The sequence below is a fragment of the Candoia aspera genome, chromosome 7, assembly GCF_035149785.1.
Source record: "Candoia aspera isolate rCanAsp1 chromosome 7, rCanAsp1.hap2, whole genome shotgun sequence".
Taxonomy (NCBI): Eukaryota; Metazoa; Chordata; class Lepidosauria; order Squamata; family Boidae; genus Candoia; species Candoia aspera.
Window position 1 is genome coordinate 23,563,670 of NC_086159.1, and position 23,693 is coordinate 23,587,362.

The window sequence follows — 23,693 nt, forward strand, 5'->3', positions numbered from 1 at the left end:
AACCTCATTTGTTTCTTTACCACAAGACTATCAAAGGCATATCAAGTGAGTAGCAATAATGATGCAAAACAATAATACGAATCACAAAATAACCATAACATTTTCAAGAAATAAACAGACTTCTTTCAGTTCTGGTGTCAAGGCCGTTGTAAGCAGCTGTAGCAAGAGCAAAGAAGATAGCAGAAACACACTTCAATCTCATTCCTTCTCTCCTTTTAAACAGCCCATCACCTAAAGCAAACGAATTGCTTCACATTGGTAGCAACCTCTGCTTCTCTCCAGTCAAACAATTTTCAGCATAATATACGCTTTATTATAGAAAGCAACAAGCCATATTGGCCATTAAAAAAGGTCCAGAACACATATTAGAATACTTTTATTAAGCCAACTGAAGATCACAAGAGATAAAAGCTTTCAAGTACTCCATAATTCTTCATCAGATAAGATGATAAAAGTGGAAGGAAAGAGGAAAAGGGGGGTGAATAAATAATAGAGCTGTGCAATATCATACCCTGGATCTGAGCCAAAAGGCCAAGAAGTGATACTGTGCAATATCAGATTTGAATGTAACTTGATCAAATTGATTAACTTTCCAATTAAATCAGTCTGGATTGAACTGATCAAATATCTCCAAATTGAATTCTCCACCCTTTGGAGAAAGTTCTATCAAATCAAACTGGACTTTTGAGTTAATAGCAGATTGGGATGCACAAGATTATATTCTCACATATAAAGAATTTGGCTGCATATTCAACTGCTATGGTGTTTTGCAAGAAATAGCATTAATTTAAAAGAAAAAAAAGATACAGGCTGCTTTCTGCAAAAATCTTAACCTGTAATGCAGAAAAATATAAGCAAGAGTTTGCAGGGACTGATAAAGACAAGGTGGACTAGGAGCTTGATTTCATTCTGTTGTTTGTTCTAACAGAATTCGTCATAATCCAAATGTTTACATCATAGGACATGCAGAGAGTGGTGTGGACTGGATTTTGTAACATGGAGGTGTCACTTCTCATTGTCACGTCTTAAATTATTCACTTGCTTTTCCTGATCTCAATGTGTACTTCTTGATAAAAATATATGTAACAATCAGAAGCATAGAGCAAATTCTATCTAGCCTGTAGAGTGAATAAGCTACAAGTGTATGAGTACGTTTAGTGAAAGATAATGTAAATGCCTTAAGGGAATGCTTTAACCTCAGAGGCACCTGCCAGGTCTAACAATTAGCAGAAGATTTCAAAAATAACAGGGAGTCATCTGTTTGCCAGCGTTCAGCATATTACATATTCATTTAATTCAATTCAATTCAACACTACCGCTCTTTTAAAGGCAGTTTGTTTTCTGCGCCAAATATTACATTATGATACATTTTCTTAGTTAGTGCATTGGTCATACTTAATTGGGAAAATTTACCTCATATTTTTAACAAGGCCTAAGTTTTACAACATGCATGGTTTTTCATGGCTCAAAGGATAATACTGAAGTGTGGGTATTATAGAACATAAAAATGACCCTGGTTGCAAACCAGTGCTTTAGTTGGAAGTATGCCCAGCTGCCCAGAAGGTAAGAGGGTATCTAGTAGGAGAGTGGATGATGCGGCCCAGCCTCACCAGTTTACCTTCTAATCTGCTTGCTGTGGCAACCATTTTGTGAGAGTGCCCACAACATGATCTCAATATTTCATACAATTCCACTGATCCAAAAAGATTAACTACCACAAGATAGATATTGCCTCCCAGTCTCAAACTGCAAATTAAATATCCTAAAACAATATTTGCACATCACTCTAGGCCATAATGTGCTTTACTTGGTTTGGGCATACAAAGCATGTGATGTGAATCCAGCGATTACGGTTTGCAGGCCCCATTAATAGCCTGGCACAATGTGTGAAGTTACCTATTGTCATTTATTTCACAAACCCTAACAAAGTCTGAGAATCAGACACGACTGAACAGATAAAACAAAAACAAACCATGACCTAGCAACAAAACCAAGAGTCCCAAGATGAATGCTGGTTGTCCACACACAACCTTTGCCCTGTTTGCACTCCGGCTTTAGGGGGAGATACCTGGTATTAGACAAGTTTAGTGCCCTCTGCTGAAGCCATAATCTCTGGGTTTACTCATCATGCTAGGCAAAAAAGCAAAGAAACTGCTTGTTGGTTTAGCACAATATGTGAATCCAGTCTTTTAGTAAAGGTGGATGTGGACGAGTTGCATGAAACCTTTCAGCAGGAAAGGAATTCTTATAACCTGCCCTTTACTTCTGGGTTCAGGCAGGAGTCCCCTGAATTCCATGGATCTTACTGAGCAGACATGTATTACTGTTTTAAATTCGCTTGTAAACCGCCCAGAGTTGTCGTTGAGATGGGTGGTGGAAAAATGCAATAAATAAATAAATTCTGTAAGATTATGTACAGTCACGTTATTTGAGCAGTAAAACATGCTGTGGTTTTTTTTCAAATAATTTTTATCTGTGATTAAATACAGGAAATACTGGTTTTGCAAGTTAACCACACATACCAGCAATGTCCAACAGGTCTTGGAGAAGGGTGGACTATGACCTGCTCCCTGAATATATTAGATTCATATTTTATGAGTCTTGCTTTTATTCTTCCCCCGGTGGGCTATGAAATAGTATTGTTTATTTTTTGTCATTGTATTGTTTTTAACTCTCAGCCTCATTTTATGATTGAAGCAGCATAAAAATTGGTTAAATATTGTAGGTCAATAATTACTGATAAGCCTGTGACAATAGGATCCCACCTTGAGCAAGGCCGCTTTTCTGCCATAAAATCAAACTCAGCATGGTTGACATGCACAGTAGTCATCGCAACAAAATTAAGAACAATCTTAATCATGAAATAAGATCAACAACAGTAACAACAGCATCAAAGAACAGAGTCATAAAAGCATTATAATGAATGACTTATAATCAACATCAGTGACTGAAGTTTCGTTGAATGTACAATAGCTGGAGCATCTAGGCTGGAATGAGACAACCTGTCTTTCAGCCTGTCAGTTCAAGGAAATGAGAAGTAGAAGAGACCATTTACAGGATATGCCATTCATCATCATGGAAGATGCAGGGCAGAAGCATGAGAGACAGAATAGGAAAAGTAAGCTTTACCCAAGAGCTAAGGGTACATCAGCCCAAGCTGGTTCCATTGCTATGAAATGGAGGGGGACCTGAGGCTGCATTGCAGAATATGTTTAAAGATATTGATACCAAATCATATATTTCTTTTGTGCAGATCTTATATTCGCTGGAAGCAGCTAGACAAAGTTGTGCTGAATCAGCCTGTTCTCTACAACAGAGTGTGTATTTATGGGGATTTGTAGTTGGAGACATGAAGAGATTATTCTGTGTGTATGACAGGCTCTTTCAGGAAATAGCTTCCTTGTGCACAGACAGAGCAGACAGCTGATAAGACAGATGAAATGCCATTATAAACAGGGACATTGACCCCATGGATGATGGAAAGATCTGGGAAAAAGTTACCTGCTTATCCTAAGTTGTTGGTTAGCACACTAAATTTCAGTGGTGGAACAGGAAAGAAGCTCCAATGGCCCCACAGCCACTGAAAGCAGCAGATGTTAAACAGAGAAACAAAAAAGAATAGTTAAACTGGCTAGCAGGTTTGTCTATTGAATGTGAATTTGCAAGGAACAAAATAATTTCTCACGAGGTAATTGTGACCTTATTGGAACATTACAGAAAAAAAGTTTTTAGTTGAAAAGATCTACAAAATGGTTGCAATCACATTATTACAATCTTATAATTGTAAAACACATATATCAAGAAAATTGTGTCCCATCAAATCAGTGTCAACCCTTGGCAACCACGTAAATAGATTTTTTCTATGACAATCTGTCCCTAACCTGTTCTTTTAAGTCTCCCAACGATCACCACTGTAACTGAGTCCATCCACCTTGCTGCTGGTCATCCTCTTCTTCACTTTCCTTCCACCTTTCCCAGCATTAGAGCCTTCTCCAGAGAGCTGGGTCTTCCCATAATGTGTCCGAAGTAGGATAATTTGAGCCTGGTCATTTGTGCCTTGAGTAAGAACTCTGGGTGGGTTTGTTCAATGACCCATTGGTTTGTTTGCTTGACTGTCCACGGTATTCTCAGGAGTTTTCTCCAACAACAACGTCAGTACTCCTATCCTGCATCTTCAGGAGAATATCAAGAGGATAATGCTGTTATTAGAATTGTTACAAAATGGTTTGGTAAACTGTCATATTCTTCTTCAAACTGATTTTTTTTAACCTAAATAGGAAGGGGATACTTGGGGGCTTGATGGAAACCCCCAGTATGGGGTATGGTATACTTTCAATAATGCAAAACTATCAATACTTCATTTCATTGAGTGAGTCATGAGCCTGTATATATAGAATGGCATGGTAACATCTCTGCAGGACAGAAATTTTGTAGTGGTTTGTAACTGAGACACCAAACTGCCACTTGGAACCTATAAAAGAGGCTTGTAGGAAGAAAATTATGACTATCTTAAATAAAACACAAAGCAAAACTTGGGGTTCCTATTACCAGACTTCTGCAATTTGATGCTCTTCCAGTATGTTGGAATTAAATTCCCACCACTCCATCGGACTCTATGACCTCGGGCATTTCTTTTTTATAACATGCCCTGAAAATGTAGGATGATGGGTCCTAATACGTGTTTGTTTGTTTTTTCTTTTCTCTATGTGAGAGAATTTACTCCGATTACGGATCTTACCATAAAATCCTTTCGAGACTTAACTCAGCCCGTCTCTGCTCTAGGTGGCGCTGTTACGCTCGCGAAACCGCTCTGCCTTTGGCCGTTCCCGCCGCGTGTTCCGACTTCCTCCGGGAGACGTTGCGTGTCGCTGCTGCGAGCGGGGCTGTTTGGGCTGGATGGCGCAGAGTGATGGTAACGCGGGTCCGGGGGTATCCCGGGAGCTGCTTTCCGTGGGAGGCGGAGGAGGTAACTAGCGATGAATGTGTGCAAAGAAAGCCGCAGAGCAAGGAGCGAATGTAGTGCTTCCTGATCTCGTCCCTTTCCACTAACTCAGTGTTTCTCAAGCTTGGCAATGTTAACATGTGTGGATTTCAACTCCCAGAATTCTCCAGCTAGCCATGCTGGTTGGGGAATTCTAGGAGTTGAAGTCCACGCAATTAATGTTGCCAAGCTTGAGAAACACTGCACTAACCTGTAACTTGTGGTTTCATTGTTTTGCCTGCGGATTCTGCAAACATGAACAGTAACTGCCAAAAGCGGGGGGGCGGGGGGGACGTGGTATCCGTGAGATGTTGTACGAATAAATAAAAATCATGAAACATTATCTCGCACAAATATTCTCAAAAATAAGGTGCAACTTCTCTTGCAAACTTTAAGAAAATAATGCATCTGTCCGCCAAACTTAGAGGTGAGAAAGAATGAGAGTTTGTGCTGGAAATAGTTTATACTGTATTATCTTATGGTATTTGCTTTCTGTAGTGCAGGGGGTTGAAAAGAGTACAGCCCTTCTCCCAGTAGAGCATGTGGCTATTAGAATAAACTAATTTGCATCAATCTGCAGTAAAGCCCAAAGCTGTCTTTGGAGACAAATAGTAAAATGTTATCTGGGAACAGTTTGATCCTGTTGGACCCAAGGAAGTGGACAGGATCCTCAGGACAGTAAATGCGACCACTTGTCATCTAGACCCATGTCCCTCCTGGATGGTGAAGGCAGCTCGGGAGGTGGCATGTGGCTGGGTCCAGGCGATGGTCAATACATCCTTGAGGGAGGGGGTGTTCCCAACTGCCTTTAAGGAGGCGCTGGTACAACCCCTCCTCAAGAAACCATCGCTGGACCCTACTGTACTGGATAATTTTCGTCCAGTCTCCCACCTCCCCTTTTTGGGGAAGGTGGTTGAGAGAGTGGTGGCATTATAGCTCCAGAGGGTTCTGGAGGAAACGGATTATCTAGACCCCTTTCAGTCATGTTTCAGGCTCGGATATGGGACAGAAACAGCATTGGTCACACTTACGGATGATCTCTAGCAGGAGCGGGATGGGGGCAGTGCATCCATCCTTGCTCTTCTTGACCTCTCAGTGACTTTTGATACCATCAACCATGGTATCCTTTTGGGGCGGCTCAGGGAATTGCGGGTGGGCAGCGTGGTTCTGCGCTGGTTCACCTCCTTCCTCAGGGGCGGCTCCCAATTGATGGTGATAGGGAATGAGAGATCCGACCCTCGACTCCTCCTTTGTGGGGTGCCACAGGGTTCGGTCCTCTTTCCTCTCCTATTTAACATCTGCATGAAACCTCTGGGCGAGATCATCCATCACCATGGGATGAGGTATCATCAGTACGCTGATGATATTCAATTGTATATCTCCATCCCAGGTGAGGTAAGTGATGCTGTGACTGCCCTCTCTCGGTGCCTGGGGGCTGTAGGGGTTTGGATGGGGAACAACAGGCTTTGGCTGAACCCTGGTAAGATGGAGTGGCTGTGGGTTAAGGGCTCTGCCGTATCTGGGACTTTGTCATCTTTGGTTCTGGATGGGGTTGCACTGCCCCAGGCAGACCTGGTGTGTAACTTGAGGGTCCTCGTGGACTCATGGCTCCTGCTCGAAGAGCAGGTGGCAGCCGTGGCCAGAAGGGCCTTTGCACAGCTGCATGTTGTGCACCAGTTATGTCCTTTCCTGGATCGGGAGGCCCTTCGGACAGTTACTCATGCCCTTGTTATCTCCCGTATAGACTATTGCAATGCGCTCTACATGGGGCTACCCTTGAAGAGCATCCGGAAGCTTCAGCTGGTCCAGAATGCGGCCGCGTGGGCTATTTTTGGTGCCCCTAGAAGGGTGCATATAACACCTTTGCTACGTGAGCTGCATTGGATACCAATTTGCTTCTGGGTCCAATTCAAGGTGTTGGTTATCACCTTTAAAGCCCTACATGGCATTGGACCGGGTTACCTGAGGGACTGCCTCCTCCCCACTTCATAAGCCTGTCCCACCCGGTCATGCAAAGAGGGCATGCTGCGGACCCCGTCTGCAAGAGAATTCCATCTGGCGGGGTCCAGGAGACAGGCCTTCTCTGCAGTGGTGCCCGCCCTTTGGAACATCTTGCCCCTGGAGGTGAGATTAGCCCCATCGCTCCTAGCCTTCCGGAGGGAATTGAAGACCTGGCTCTGCCACCAGGCTTGGGGCAGGGAGGAGAATAATCGTACTTGGGGTTGGCTAGTGCCTTGAAGTGCCCCTCCCACGCAAGGACTGAATGAGACCATAGCCATCGGGATTTTATTATATTTGGTAGTTTTTAAAATTGTTTTAGTCTATATTTTATATTGGAATTTTATTGTATAGTTACTGTTTTATGCTGTAAACCGCCCAGAGTCCCTCCATTCGGAGGAGATGGGCGGTGACAAATTTGATAAATAAATAAATAATAATAAAAAACCAGTAGTATGGGCCTATTGAACTAAAGCAGGGCTTCTGAATTTCTAGGTATTGGGGAAACACTTTTGCTCAGTTCAAAACCTGCTAAAAAGAAAGCCACAACCTTACAGACAGCCAGGCTGCCCAGAAGCAACCGTAAGTATATATTTTCACCTGAGTGAGTTATATCTGATAGTATTCCCTGGCTTAGAGCAGTGTTTTTCAAACCTGGCAACTTTAAGATGTGTGGACTTCAACCCCCAAAATTTCCCAGCCAGCATCTTAAGGTTGCCAGGTTTGAAAAACACCAACTTAGGGGATTGTGAGGAGCCTTTCCTGAACTATATATGTATGTTAGAAAATAATAATTATAAATGAAGTCTTGGCTTTGAGGGGAGGGGCTGTATCTTCAAGTAATTCAAAGGATTTAAAGCTTAAATATATGTGGACATCTTTGGGAAGGATCATGCATTTTCTCTCATTTATGCAGAGCAGAGAGTGAACATTAAAATTGGTTCCCCACTCCCCAACAGTTAGTATTGGTTAAACTAAATATCATGATCTTTGTTTTGCATAGCAGATCTTTATTTAAATTCATTTCCTGGCATTTTTGGTTTTAAAATTATAAAAATAATTTTACCTTGCAATGTGGCAATTTATTAAGAGCATGTTTATCACTGCTGTTCTTTGTAGATTTTCTGTGTTCTCATTCCCTGTATGTAGGGTGTTGCTGGCTATCCCTATCTTCTTCCTGCTGTCACCAGTGGGTTGTTTTTTTAATTCTTTAAGTCTTTTTTAGAATTAGATTAATATCTGCATAAACACTCTTTTGTACATTAGTTTTGGATAAGGTGCAGAACTTTCTGCCCCAGATGGCTAGTGCAAATAATCAGCTGAGAAGAGAAATGGACAGCAGGCCGGGCCAAGAGTTTGACATTGAACATGTAGATCCTTCGATGGAAAAGATAATTGAAATGGTGAATATATTTTTGGTTCTAATTAATACCTTGTCATGGAGCATCACATTCATGATTATGGTGCACCACAAGAAGAAAAACTTCCTGTTATTCTTTAGTGTCTATACCTCTTCAAAAACTGTTATCTACAATAATACCTGGATTTTACCAGGGGTTTTTTGTTGTTGTTGAAATTGACTTCTGTGCTGTGATTGAAGTAATTTCTCATTTATTTATGAAATATTTCCAACCCCCTGAAACCAGCCAGACACTAGGCAGCTAACATAGTTTAAGTATTAAAAATAGAGTACAAATTTAAAAAGTTAAAACCATGACTAAAATTACAAAGCTAAAAAATTTGTAAAAGTCATATTGCTATGTGACGGTCCTTCGAAACCCACCTGAAAAGCCATGTTTTCGGGAGGCTGAGGGGATGGGGTCATAAAGTTTTCCAGTTACGCACATAAAAACTTGCCAGACAAAAGCTGGAAAGCAATTTTAGGGAAAGTGCCAGAGTAGCTTTCTTCCCCCTGATTACTCCAGATGTCCAAGGGCTGCACCTCTCAGAATTCCCATCAGCCTGATCAGGGACTAGCTTTGCTAAGAATTCTGCATGTAACACCCCAGAAGAGCCCCAGATTTGGGAGGACCACTATAGCACCTTCCTGCATTGAAGACAACATTTAACTACTGTCTCCAAGGTTCCTGGCTTCATGGTGTGTTGTCTTCAATGCAGGAAGGTGCTTCAAACACTGATATTATACTGCTTGTTCACTGAGGTGGCCAACTCATGCCCAAAAGACTTGCCTAAGCCGCACATGAGGGCTACTGGCTTCATGGTGCGTTGTCTTCAACATTTGTTTTGCAAGTGCATTCAACCTCTGATCATGGAAGGCAATTAATTGATGAATCCGCATAGCCTTTTTTCCTTTGCTATAAACACATCCTGCGGCAGTGACTTTCATACAAATAGTCTGTTTATTTATTTAAAAGATTTCTATGGCCGACCATCTTAAATAGATAACTCAGGGCGGAAAGCAATCAGTTCATCAAAACCAATATAAACAGAACCCCCATAACCAAGCAAAGGTTAAAAAAAAACCCAATACAAAGAAAAACTGAGGCACCATTAACAAATTCACCACACACTCATGTCTATAATGGGCTCCCTTAACACCCTGGACCTAACACTTGGGGAAAAGCCTGGTCTTTATGGCCTTCTGGAAGGCCAAGAGGGTCAGGGAAGGCTGTTCCATAGGACAGGGGCCATGACAGAGAAGGCACACCTCCTCAGTCCTGCAAGATGACTCTTTAATAAAGGGGATCTGGAGCATGCCTACCCTATTGGATCTGGAGATAGTTTATGAACTGATGTTGAGATATTTTCCATGTCTAAGGTGATGGTCATTGAAGCTAGAAATTGGCAGTTTTTGATTTCTTAGTTCAGCATTGAAATTGGTGCTCTTTTACACTCTCATTCTGCACTTAATAGTATCTTATTTTCATTATTAAATTATTACAGAATGTGGCCTTAGTGGAACTGAATGACTCTGATACAATGGAATCAGAAGATGATTCTGAATATGAGGACAGCTCTATCTGTGAAGAAGTTACAGAAGAAAATATTAAGCTTCCTTTATCCAAAAAGGAAGGCCACATAGAAATTTTGGATAGCAAAACATGAGTAGGTGAATTAGCCTTATTTGGCTGTCAATTTCAGTATCTGACATGAAATCCTCAATTTTTTTCAAGACCTCTTGGAATGTGGTGCTGTGTACTGATAAGCTTATTTTATGTGCTTCCTATTTTGAGAGGTGTAGAAAATCTTTTTGCAGGTCTGCTATCAAGTCAGAAGAAATTAATGAGGATTCCATCTGTAAAATTGAAGGAAAAGCAGAAAGAGTAATTGGATCAGACAGAAGAGCCAATATCAAGATAGCTATGGACTATTTATGTTTTAATTTTTAATAATGTTCCTTGATAATACCAGTTCTTGGATTCATAGAGACAAGTGAAAATGCCTCTGGAACAAAAGATCATTTACTCTAGATTGTTCCAGTTATAGAGTATTTGGTTGGTGACCAACTGCTGTATGTTATGGCTAGTGGCATCTTGAAGAACTTGTAGGGTGTTTCAGTTTTAATTCTAACCCAGAAATGGGGATCTAGTGGCCTTCCAGATGAACTACATTCCTAACTCCCAGGTCCGGTTGAGATTGATGCTCATTTGTTTGTGCCAAAGGTTACTTACCTTGCATGGAGTGTCCGTTACTATAAGAGTGAAAGAGAATTGTGTTAGATTGAAAGAGATGTTTGTGGATAAGCAGCATTCATAACTGAGTATGAGGTATGCCATTGGGAATCTTTAATGTCCAAAACATGTACAAATCAGATTTGGGGTCTATAATCCCAGCCAGTATGGTTGATGATGCAGTATGCCAGGAATTATAGTTAATATCTGGAGGATTTCTGGTTCTCCTTACATGGTATAAATGCTAAGATCACAAAACAACTGCCTGTCCTTAGACTTCAAGTTCTTAATCCGAATTTTCTACAAAGAAAAAGAGTTAATGGCTAGTCTAATAGACATGTTACATACTTGAAATTAAAATATGCCTTGTATTCTCATAAAGTTTGTTTAAACTGAATAAAAGACAGCTTTTTAAGATGTTCAGTATTTGCTTTATACTGTAAAAGGCATTAACTTGCAAGATGCATGCAAATTTGAACTGAAATTATGTTTTTATTTTTATGGACAATATTTTAGGATTATGCATTCTTACCAGAACATACTGTACATTCCACTGAATAAGAAAGTCTTATTTCTGAATAAATAATATTTGAGTTGTTATTGCTTCCTTGAGAATGGAATTGAATACAAATCAGGAATGTTTGACATGAAAAGTCAAATAGGCTGAACATTCTGGAAGCAGAAACTATTAATAGCTCCATACTGCATATGGTAGATTATGGTCCATAATCTTCAGTGAAGAGGCCCATCTTGCAGTGAATTGATTTGGGTTGATGATAATAATTGTAATATATAAATGTAAATAATAAATAAAATTTAGGTGCATTTGCTCTAAAGTTTTCTAGATGCTTTGTGAAAAATTGATAAATCAGAATAAGCAATGTAGTGTCATTACATTTTATTTCCCAACAACAGAGGAAGAACTGTTCTAGATTACACCACAACCCACCAAGTTCCCCATAGTATATTCCTGGAAAGCCCACATGCAAGATACGAAGTGGCAAACTATCTTTCTGCTTGTATTTCCCAACAACTGTTTTGAGATAGACACGAGTCTTATCTTTCTGTTCGCTGTGTTTTATACAATGGTATACATTGTTTTCAATAAATAAATATTTTGCAGTTCATTTTGTTTATCAATCAAATTTATGCACCGCCCATCTTACTATATAAGTGACTCTGAGCGGCTTACAAATAAAAGATCATAAAAACCATTATAAAAATATACAAAGTGAAAACCTAAAAGGCAGAGAGAGCATCCTCAAGCCACCAACCACCCCCAGGGCTGCCTACCACTGTTGGATCCCCATGCTAGATGGCAGAGCAAGGTCAGGAAGGCCGGAAGAGTGGGGGCCAACCTCACCTCAGGGGGCAAGATATCCCATAGGGCAGGAGCAAGTTGCAAGTAGTAAAGACACTCAAGACCTGACATGGTTATGTTCACACACAGCATTAACCCATGGTTTATTTTAATCAGGTTTTGAATAATTCAATGGTTGTGTTCAGACTTTTCCGTAAATCAAAAATTAATACATACTACGGTACTGCATGACTTAGAGTATTGTGTATGTGTGAGAGAGCGAAATGCTCTTACAGATGCAATTCTAGGTCATTAAATACTATAGGACATCCAAAAGGCATTTATTTAATATAATTGGCATCCACAATGATAGATTACATACAGCTCATTGGCAAACAGATTATAAAATAGTTCTATGACTTTTTTTTATTCAGGGGCTAATGCAGATGTTCAATTCTCTATTGTACAGATTCATAGTAAGTGCACTTCCTTGGGTGTATAAACAATGTTTATGGTGAATTGGTTTTCTGAGCTAGTTAAAATACGCTAAATGTCTATTGCAGGAAAAAAGTGTGATGCTGGTATAATGTAGCCAAGACCCACATGGCTACTGCGGACAAATAAAAGATTGTAGCATGTTCCTCCCTTGAGTAAAGGATTCACTGCAGAGTCAGAGTGTCAGAAGTTTGATGGTTTCTAGATTCCTATCTCACCTTCAGATAGCCCTAAATGTCAGCAATAGTAGATGGAGGAGAACATTATAGCTACAGGAGAAAATATTTAATAATTAATCCATAGCAAGTGTTGAACTCCACTCCATTTACTGTGAATAAATGCAGATGTTCTTAATTGGCTCATTGCACCAAGATACTGGCTTGCATTTTCATGTCAGGAAGCATTTTCTACATTTTTTTCTGTTTGTAATCCTGTAGTTGCCTTGGATCAGAGGAAGAAGTGGGGCTTCTTGGCTGAGCTGCTCAGTACTCCACAGTTACAGCTTTTGTTCTCAGGTACTCATTAAGAGCTTCTTCACCTAAAAGGAGTAAGAAAGTCTGCAATAATTGCAATCTCCAAGGATGCAAAGTTCCTCACAATGGGAGTGTTTGCAAAAAGTAAGGTAGAACTCGAAGCTACTGTAAACCCTCAGTGTAACAGAGATGGGTTTAGTGGACATGCAATAAAAGGGACAAACTTTTTTATCGTCATAGCAACCCAAAATAATTTGGGAAGAAGTCTTGATAGTAGTCTCTTCCCCTAAAGCAGTGTTTCTCAACCTTGACAGCTTGAAGATGTGTGGATTTCAACTCCCAGAATGGCAGGCTGTGGAATTCTGGGAGTTGAAGTCCACACATCATCAAGCTGCCAAGATTGAGAAACACTGCCCTAAAGAATAGGTAGACTTCTATATGCACTAAAGATTGGAGGTCCCTTTGAGGCGGGCAGGGAGAGGAAGGCCGGGCAGGCCAATGGGATATGTGCGTATTGCACGTTTGAGTTCCTGAGAGGATAAGGCCGAGAAAGGGAAGGCTCTGGAAAGATCAGGCAGGTGGGAGGTACCTGGGGAGATGGCTAGAAGATGGAGCATATTACAAAAAAACCTTTGCACTGTGTCTGGATTTTCTGTTATAAAATGACACACAAGGTGGGCAATTAACAACTGCCTGATAAAAACACGGCCATTAAATAATTGCTGAAACAGATTCTACAGGATTTTAAGCTTTGAAATTCAAAACAAAGGTAGGCAGACAGTAATCCATGGACCAATGGAGCCTCTCCAGACCCTATTTTTGACTTGGCTGAACTCCCCTCCACCCTTCTCAGGAGATACTTTCTGATAGATCATTAAGCCTATTTGGCTGAGGGGAGAATGACCTAATAGGTGGAATTACAGCCTTACACCTCATCCAGGAACCAAAACCATTTCATTTTTTAAAAGTGCATCTTAAGATGTTAAAAGATTGCCTGCCTCTGCTCTAAAGGAATCCTGCATTTTGCAGCAGGTTCTAAATTGCATGTTCTTTTCACACGGGATTGTCAGGCACCATCACCTGCTGAGGCTGCAATTTACAATACTGAATGTGTGCTCTAATTTTAACAGTAAAATAGCACAGCTCAAAATTTTAATTCATTCTGCTTCAAATGCATTTTGAAAATCGTTCCATTATGAAAATCATACTGTACAAGAGGACAGGCAGTCTATAGCATTCCATTTGCCACTCCACTGCAAAATCCATCGTTTGTGATCGCTGACCATGTTGACTGAGAATAGAAGCCAACATGTTCTGGAAGGTGGTAAGTTTCCCATCTTTGGTATATGTCACGTTGTAAACGTAATTGGAAGTCAGGAGAGAAAATACAAAGTGCAGCTTACCTAAATCCTTTCCAAAACCAGACTGCTTGAATCCACCAAATGGTGCTGCCACATCAGTTTTGTTATAGGTGTTAATAAAAACAGTTCCAGCTTCCAGTTTGTCACTGACATACAGTGCTTTGCTTATGTCTTTGGTGAAAACACCTGAAGCCAAACCATATTCTGTTCTGTTGGCTCGTTCCAACACTCCATCAACATCTCTATGGCAATAAAGAAACATCTAACATATAGACAGCATAAAACATACCAGAGATGCTAAATCTAGCAGTCCATATCCTTTTTCATCCCCAGATTTTGTTGCATACGTTGGGCTCATATATTGTACTAAGCCGTAATAAAATTCATTTCATTCAGCATGTAGTTTAGGAATTGTGGTTTGTAAGTCATATTCTATAGCTTTCTGGAGTTGCAGACCCAGCCATTGTGGCTTAACTGAGTAAAATATGGTTAAAACAAAACATTTTTTAGTACCACCTGTGAACCCAACCTCTTTCTGGTATTTTTAATGAAATATTTAGAGACTTGGCTAGAATGTATCAATAGGAGAAATAGCAATGACATTTAATCCACAAAATTAACAATTGTGTGATTCCTATGGCCATAGACTTGGAGAGAACATGAGTAGCTACTTTACAGGATTCCAAATTAGGGAAGGAATCTACTTCACAGAAGTTCTCTTCCAGTGTGTAGATTGCAATGGAGAAAATGAGTGAGGCAGGTTCACTTTGTCTTCTACAGATGATTATTAATTGTAAGGATCCAGTGTTTGAAGAGCTTGTAAGTGCTGCAGCAACAACAACAGCATTAATTGGAGCAGGACATACCCATCTTTGAACTTGGAAATGATCATTACTGGCCCAAAAGATTCTTCATGGGCAATATGCATATCATCCTCAACGTTAGTAAATATGGTAGGTTCCATGAAGAAGCCTAATGAAAAAAAAGATTGATAGTTATAATCTCCAGCATTTTCTACCTTGATACATGGGTCGTATTATAGGTTATCAGTCTTCAGCAATGCGTTTTGTATGTCACTTTACTAATAATGGAGGACTTCAATTTTTAGACAATTGATTATTTTAAGCACCCAGTCAATATAATTTTAGTTCCCAAACATAATGGTGTTATAGAGAGGTCCCTTTGTAGCTCAGTTTAAAGTTTCTGTTGTGCATTTTATAATAGGTTACATTCTTCCTCTTCTTCTCCCCTTCTTCTATATGCTTTATAACTACTTGACACTTATGATACTATCATGACTGCAGGAATAAAGTTAAAAAATTAGTTGTAAAAATAGCAAGGTACATTTTGGTGGGCCACCAACTGAAAATAATATAACTTTAAAAATAAGAGAAAAAAGGAAAGATGTGATGAACAACACCAGCCATGGAGGATTCTGGCCTATCTATGGTGGCCCAGTTGCTGACAGTGTATTTGCTATTACTTCCATTGTCTATCTCTCCATTGAGTCAAATTTCATATAATGTACCACGTTTAAATAAGCAAAGCTGTATTATGATTTTCTTTACATCCAAAGAAAATGGAAACAAAGCTGAAGGGTGATAAAATGACAAAGACCCAGCACTAGGCAGAAGCATCCTGAACTTAAGAATTTATACCTAACTGGAGCTGATTTGTTGCAATCGTTCTGTTGCAATTGCTGGGAGATTATTCCAGGGATCAGAGAATAGATTGAACTTCCTCCAATGAAAGCAGGGAAGTCTGCTCCCTGGTGGAAAGGTCCACTCTCTGAAATACTTCCCTGTTCCAGAGAAAATTCTGAAACTCTTCTCCAAAACCAGGCTTTTGTTGTCTTTAGATGCAAAAATGGGGACAACTGGGAGAAGAGATGTGTGAGAATTGAGACTTTGGATCAGTCAAAGAAAATCCCAGTATCCAGGCATGTCCTAACACAAACGAAGGGCAGGGGAAGGCTGTATGTTGGTGTACATTATTTCACTCCCAATGACTTCAATGGCTAATTCTTCATAAACAAACCCAACAATCTCAAAATAGAAAAGAAAACAGGAAAGTACCGTTCTTCCATCCTGCCAGCATGAGTTTGGCATGACTTTGGATGAACCATTCACTTACTTATAGAACTTCCATACTACACCCATAATGTAGTATGGCTCAGAACTTAGGGTGCTATTTTTGTTTTATACGACCACAATAGGAGGATGAAAGCACAATACCAAAAAAACTGCTTGCTGTAGCTCCCTAATGTTTAACAAGTCCCTCCTTCACTCTAGAGAAATTAGGGACCAAATTGAAAGATCTGTTGAGTGAACTGCCTTTCTCTTTGCCACTTCTGTGATCAGTCATGCAATTTTTAGTTGTGTTTTTAACATAGTATGTATTAGACTCATTGTATGCTGCCCAAAGTCTTGTTGGAGTTGGGCAGCCTTAACAAATCCAATAAATAAATAAAAATAATAAATAAAATCAATTTGGTTTTAGATGCGCTTCTTGTAGCTATTCAGAAGAGGCAAGGATTTTCCCCCCAAAGATGTAATTTAACAGTTTCAATTTTTCTTAATTCCTACCTTTAAGATACGGGTTTGGACCACAGTATGCTTATAATTAATGTACAGTAAATGTAAATGTAATGTGGTTAAAACGGTATCCCAGCTGAACTGTTCAAAATCTTGCAAGATGATGCTGTCAAGGTAATGCATGCTATATGCCAGCAAATTTGGAAAACACAAGAATGGCCATCAGATTGGAAAAAATCAATTTATATCCCCATACCAAAAAAGGGAAACACTAAAGAATGTTCAAACTATCGAACAGTGGCACTCATTTCACATGCCAGTAGGGTAATGCTCAAGATCCTGCAAGGTAGACTTCAGCAGTTCATGGAGCGAGAATTGCCAGATGTACAAGCTGGGTTTAGAAAAGGCAGAGGAACTAGAGACCAAATTGCCAATATCCGCTGGATAAGGGAAAAAGCCAGGGAGTTTCAGAAGAACATCTATTTCTGTTTTATTGACTATTCTAAAGCCTTTGACTGTGTGGACCAGAACAAATTGTGGCAAGTTCTTAGTGGTATGGGGATACCAAGTCATCTTGTCTGCCTCCTGAAGAATCTGTATAACGACCAAGTAGCAACAGTAAGAACAGACCATGGAACAACAGACTGGTTTAAGATTGGGAAAGGAGTATGGCAGGGCTGCATACTCTCACCCTACCTATTCAACTTGTATGCAGAACACATCATGCAACATGCTGGGCTTGAGGAATCCAAGGCTGGAGTTCAAATCGCTGGAGGAAACATTAACAATCTCAGATATGCAGATGATACCACTTTGATGGCTGAAAGCGAAGAGGAACTGAGGAGCCTTATGATGAAGGTGAAAGAAGAAAGTGCAAAAGCTGGCTTGCAGCTAAACCTCAAAAAAACCAAGATTATGGCAACCAGCTTGATTGATGACTGGCAAATAGAGGGAGAAAATGTAGAAGCAGTGAAAGACTTTGTATTTCTAGGTGCGAAGATTACTGCAGATGCTGACTGCAGTCAGGAAATCAGAAGACGCTTAATCCTTGGGAGAAGAGCAATGACAAATCTCGATAAAATAGTTAAGAGCAGAGACATCACACTGACAACAAAGGTCCGCATAGTTAAAGCAATGGTGTTCCCCGTAGTAACATATGGCTGCGAGAGCTGGACCATAAGGAAGGCTGAGAGAAGGAAGATCGATGCTTTGGAACTGTGGTGTTGGAGGAAAATTCTGAGAGTGCCTTGGACTGCAAGAAGATCAAACCAGTCCATCCTCCAGGAAATAAAGCCAGACTGCTCACTTGAGGGAATGATATTAAAGGCAAAACTGAAATACTTTGGCCACATAATGAGAAGACAGGACATCCTGGAGAAGATGCTGATGCTAGGGAGAGTGGAAGGCAAAAGGAAGAGGGGCCGACCAAGGGCAAGATGGATGGATGATATTCTAGAGATGACGGACCCATCCCTGGGGGAGCTGGGGATGTTGACGACCGACAGGAAGTTCTGGCATGGGCTGGTCCATGAAGTCACGAAGAGTCGGAAGCGACTAAACAAATAAACAACAACAACAAATGTAATGGAGTACTCCTATATTAGATTTTATTTACCTGGTCTACATACTTGTCTTCCTCCACATACTAAAGTTGCTCCTTCTTTTAATCCAGTTTGACAGTACTCCAGAAGCTTTTCCAAATGTGCTTTGTGATTTTGAGGTCCATGGTCTGTAGCTCTATCAAGTGGATCACCTATTTTCATCTTCCGGGTTTCTTCCACCTAGAGATTACCAAAAAGAATGGGGATTGAACAGTACAATATATCAGCCAAGATTTTACAGATAATAATATGATAACCCTATTCAAAACAATGCCTAGATTAGGATTGTTAAAGGTAACTGGCACAATGTCTTTTGTTGGCTCACTTTGTATTGTGTAGAGCCCTGTTGTATGTAACAGCTGTATGTTCCTAAACCTCAAGCCAAATATAAGAAAATAATCTGGTGTACTTAAAATATTTCACACAATATTGCCCATAACATTTGATGCTGATTTAGTGAGCTGAAGAAAGCTAGTGGGTCAGTAATTTTTGCTGGTATACAGATCTGTATCAGCTTATTTTGGGAAATGGAAGTGGAAGCAGAAAGTGCCTTCTGGAGTACATGGTCAGCAGAGCTTGGAAAGTAATGTATTTGCTTGGCCAAAACTAAACAAACCTGAAGTTTAGCTTCACTTCATTAGTCAGATTTTATCAGTGAAAAATATTACAAAGACAAAGTTAAGATTAGTATGGCAGAATAATTTTTCAAGATCTCCCCTTAAGTTTCTTACCACTCTTTTAACAAACTCATCATGAATGGATTCTTCCACAAACAGTCTACCAGCTGCAATGCAATTCTCTCCTTTGTTGAAGAATACTGCTCCCATGCCCTGTATGATAGGAAAAAGAATATTCAATTTTTTGTTTGGTTGTTTTTGTGGCTGCCTTGAAATCGGTTATTAATGTGGTGATAATCTGGAGCAAAATGCCAATCTCTCTTTATGTAGCTCAGCTTCTCCAACCTAGTGGCTTCTAGATGTGTTGGACTTTAGCTCCCCCTGCTGGCTGGAAACAATGTGGGTCAAACTGTAACACATCGGGGACACCAGCTTGGAGAAGGGTAATATATATGTCAACAAGGAGAAAGGAATTTTTACATGAAGTGGAAGGTGGATGACATAAAAAAAGTGGTGACTGATAAATGAAGGGCTACAATATACCCAATTTATTTATTGTACATATTTACTCAACAAAGTTTAATACTATATCACAGGCAGCCTTTAGGGTTGGGTGGCCTTTTTGAATTTTGAAAGCCACGGAAGATCTGTGTTCAGATAGGCTGCCATGAAAATCCTGCTGCCCATGGTGAGCATGACTAGTCCTAAAACACTAATTAACCAGAAGGCGAACCAGCCCTTCAGGATGCTCCCTACCATCCCAGTGGGAGTTTTGTGGGATCAGAAGGCATTGCTACAAATACTAGAGGCATCAGATTTAAAATTTTAATTTTTTAGAGTAAATTTAGAAAATGTCAAATGGGGCAGGGAACCTGATGGTCAACAAAGAAATGTCTGTAGGTACCGTGCTGATTATCCCTAAAACACACATTATCTTTTGAGGATACTGAAATGTGAATACTGAATATTTAATATTGAGAACTGCTTTCCTTTGGGACTAATTTGTGGGCCTTCAATAATGTGTGAGCTTAAGCAAACAGTGGGTAGGGCTAGAACCAAAAAGGGTAGAACCACCGATTTTCATTTCTGAGATGTCTTTTTCCCTCCGCCTTTCTCTTTCTGGCATCCTCTTCTCCCTCCACCTAATTCTCCATCTTTTTCTCTCCTCTCCTCCAAATGATAGATGTTCCTATGTGCATCAATTGCTTGAAGAAGGTTTTAAAATTTGAGTGAAGCTCATGTGGTGTTGCAGAGCTGCAGGTTGCACACTCTTCTCTAGAACATTACTATAAAATGCACAGTATACTATGGAGCATTTGAACCATACTCTTTCTAATGAAAATCTTATATGGAGCGTAAAAGCTTATTTACCATTCTCACAGCTTTGTCAAGCTCACAGTCATTGAATATGATCAGTGGGGATTTTCCACCTAGTTCCAGAGAAACCTTCTTCAGGTTACTGACAGCACAGCTATAATGAATAAAAATGATAAACAAAAGAAGTGCTGAAAATCAAATACCATTTCCCTCATTATTTAGTGACATTAAGAAATTATATTCTGTTATAAATATTTTATTATATACTTATTTTTGTTATTTTCCAAAAATAATTTAAATACTAAACATAATTATTCTATTGTATATTTTAATTTGTATCTTGACAAAATTTTCTCTTACTTTGACTGGATCTAGCTGAATTTGCAAAGGTCACCCAACCTGTAGCAGCAGATTTTGGAAGTGGGAAGGAGTATAAAAAACAGGGAAAGCTACTCACTTGAGTAAGTTTGGCACATCCAAACTTATATCAGTGTTAGAGTTTAACTCAGCATTATTCTGACAATGCTGACTATCTAGTTGGTAAATAACAAGGAGATTCTCAGGTAAAGCAACTTTCATTCAACTTTTCCACTGAGGAAAATGCATCTGTAGGTTAAGATCTTGCAGAGAATAAAAGGAAGGGATTACCTTTTCATGATATGTTTCCCAATTGGTGTTGAGCCAGTGAACCCAAGTTTACGGATGTCTGGGTGTTCTGATAAGCGTTGTCCTACTAAACCTCCTACATGAGATGAGAGATACAATACCATAAGTTTTACTGAAATTGTGAGCTAAGGATTTTGAGGCAGGATGTTGCTTAATGGTAGTGTACCCCATTCCACCTGAGCTACACTTTGAACCCAGCCTGATGCCCTCTAGATATGAGGTGATTGCATCTTCCATAATTTCCAGCTATTGGCCACGTTGACTAAAAATTCTGGGTCTTGTAACTCCAATACATCTGAAGGGCAACAGGTTAGGAAAGGCTATAAATATTTATATTCCCACTTTACCTGAACCAGGTAAAATATTGATAACGCCTTTAGCAAATCCTGCTTTCACAGAGAGCTCTCCAAATTTCAAGGCAGTCAACGGAGTTACCTAAATAAAAACAATTTAATTTAGATTGTAGAGATATACCACATGAATCTTTTCACAGCATATATTTTAATCTCATTATAGTATCCCCTGCAATAATTCTGTTGCACCTTCACTGTGTGCATTTGAATTACTTATCCTTTTCGGTTTTATTGCCTAAGCTTGCTTGTATTAATGTAACTCACAATAAGATCTTCTGGATAGTAAGGAGGCTATAAATATTTTAAATACATAACTAAATTCCCATTACTGCTGCTAGCAAGGTGCCTTTGGGCACCAGGCTGGGAATGCTGTTGTATTTTAATGCTGTTCAGAAAGAAAACATTCTAGTTTTATCTGTCCTTTTCCATTAAGGTCCATAGTGGATTAATCATCTGGTCAAGAGAAATTCTACAGCTGTATCTCTGCCAGCTGTATCTTGCTAGCCTCAAGGAATGTTGTACTCCAAGGCATCATTGGCCAGCTTGATGTTACCTGTGCTGGTTTCAGGACTAAAGTATTGCCAGCAGCCAAACATGCTGCACTCTTCCATGCCAGCATCATCAGTGGATAATTCCATGGAATAACAATAGCACAGACTCTTCAGATTCCAGGGAGAAAGAAACATGAGAACAAATTTGAATTTCAAAACACAAAAGAAGCATTTTATTAGTAAAATTAATCGGAGTCTGGTTTCATTAACAAATGGATCTTACCCTAAGGGTTCTTTTCTGGTGAACGTTAAATTGTGGTTTGGTCGTGCTTGGTTTATTGGAATGGTAGAACCCTAAATGAAAAAACACTTATCCTTTTTTTTTAAATGACAGTCATGACGAAAGCGGCATCAATTGTATCATCACATGTGTCTGAATAACCTGTTGGCAGTTACAGAATCTCTCCTAAAACATCCCATATGCTGATAAACATACATGAACACTGGTAGTGATGAAGATACATGGCCATTACCTACTATTACCTATTTCTCTTCAGTGTGGTTTTTTTTTTAACTGATAAGGCTGTATATGAATCAGTTAGAAGCAGTGTTCTTTTCATTTAACAAAAAGTCCTAACAGAACATACTTTTATTTTAAAAAGTAATAATCATTTCACACACAACTGTCTACATAAGACAGGAGTTGACAACCTATAACCCAGGCTTGCACTCAGCCTTTAGTTCCTCCTTCATGGTCCCCAGAACCCCCTCTGACCATTACTACTGAAAACTGAGGATCTAGCAGTTTCAAAAAGGCAAGAAACTTCATAAATACTTCCCTGGACTGCAGAAACTAGGCCACAGGCAGGAAGCATTGGAGATTTCAGCCCTGTCCACGAGTGTGATATGGCTCTGCCATTTTGGATTATTACCCATAGTGTAATATGGGTAATAATCCAAAATAGATAGCAGGCATTAAGTGAAGTGCCTGCTATCATAACATTATCCAGCCTTGACATAGGGATATGTCCTGCTTTCTCAGAAACTAAGACAGTTCATATTTCTATGAAATTAGCATTGTTTTTGTATGCATATGACTTTTAATCAGTAGTGCAAATAAGCATGGACTTCATCTACTGGACACTCCTTTCAATGCTCGTCTGAGTTGCTGAAAGACTCTGCTATTGCTCTATGGTTTTGGTTTGGACTGCCTTTAACTTCAGCAAGATTTAGGTCTGACCCACAAAATAATTTGGGGAAAAAAAGTAGTCTTTGAGGAAGGCAAACTTTAGAAGTGCATTTTTTATTGTACTCTGTACTAATTCTTTGAAATGATTGAATTGTCTAAATAATGTAACATATAATGCTGAAGACTTGACACCAACTCAAATATTAACTTGCCTGTATTTTGTCACACCATCCAGCAAAATAACGGAATGTTTGCACTGACATTCCTACATGGGTCTTCAAAGCTAATGTGTACACAGCTCCTGAGTCAATAGCCTCTATGGTTGCCAGCTCTTCTTGATGTTCTTCCATCAGATCTGCAAGTCTTTCAAGAGAATCAATATGGACAGTAGAACAAAAACATGAAATGACACATTTGTAAATGGCTCTGTCAGAATTCATGCTGAAACTTGCTACCATGGAAAGTAAGCTCACCGACCGTAAGTCAAATGAAAATTGTGTGTGGTTTGAAGGTCAGGGCAATTATTCTGCAACAGTATGGAAACCAAGGTTGGACAAACCTGTCACATTTTTATGCATGTTTATAAGGCTGCTTCATGCACTACATTAAGTCATGATGTAGCTTATTTGTTTTCAATTTAAAGTAATCTGTAAACTCAGTTATTATGTCTTACAGTGAACCATGG

General features: G+C 39.6%; 2 protein-coding genes across 2 annotated transcripts in view; one reads left to right on the forward strand and one right to left on the reverse strand.

Annotated features, from left to right (window-relative positions):
- Nucleotides 1-4,845: 4,845 nt before the first annotated feature.
- Nucleotides 4,846-11,441, forward strand: NOPCHAP1 (NOP protein chaperone 1). The gene is made up of 4 exons (XM_063308939.1): nt 4,846-4,966; nt 7,475-7,561; nt 8,246-8,382; nt 9,884-11,441. The coding sequence occupies exons 1-4, from the start codon at nt 4,897-4,899 to the stop codon at nt 10,043-10,045; spliced, it is 456 nt and encodes a 151-aa protein (XP_063165009.1). The 5' UTR covers nt 4,846-4,896; the 3' UTR covers nt 10,046-11,441.
- Nucleotides 11,442-12,691: 1,250 nt separating this feature from the next.
- Nucleotides 12,692-23,693, reverse strand: part of ALDH1L2 (aldehyde dehydrogenase 1 family member L2) — a 30,743-nt gene continuing 19,741 nt past the window's right edge. The window contains exons 13-23 of the mRNA XM_063308566.1: nt 23,221-23,371; nt 22,103-22,173; nt 21,882-21,987; nt 21,323-21,410; nt 20,958-21,051; nt 20,364-20,463; nt 19,107-19,205; nt 18,390-18,555; nt 15,107-15,212; nt 14,283-14,482; nt 12,692-12,944 (exon numbers count right to left, since the gene is read on the reverse strand). Coding sequence (XP_063164636.1) covers nt 12,889-12,944; nt 14,283-14,482; nt 15,107-15,212; nt 18,390-18,555; nt 19,107-19,205; nt 20,364-20,463; nt 20,958-21,051; nt 21,323-21,410; nt 21,882-21,987; nt 22,103-22,173; nt 23,221-23,371 — 1,237 coding nt within the window. The 3' untranslated portion in view covers nt 12,692-12,888. The remainder of the gene's footprint in view (nt 12,945-14,282; nt 14,483-15,106; nt 15,213-18,389; nt 18,556-19,106; nt 19,206-20,363; nt 20,464-20,957; nt 21,052-21,322; nt 21,411-21,881; nt 21,988-22,102; nt 22,174-23,220; nt 23,372-23,693) is intronic.

What these genes read in the sequence shown, in the direction of transcription:
- NOPCHAP1 (XM_063308939.1), top strand. Translation starts at nt 4,897, where the DNA reads ATGGCGCAGAGTGATGGTAACGCGGGTCCGGGGGTATCCCGGGAGCTG. An exon ending in CAGGCTGCCCAGAAGCAACC is followed by an intron (nt 7,562 to 8,245) that starts GTAAGTATATAT and finishes TTTGTACATTAG; the next exon opens with TTTTGGATAAGGTGCAGAAC. An exon ending in TGGAAAAGATAATTGAAATG is followed by an intron (nt 8,383 to 9,883) that starts GTGAATATATTT and finishes AAATTATTACAG; the next exon opens with AATGTGGCCTTAGTGGAACT.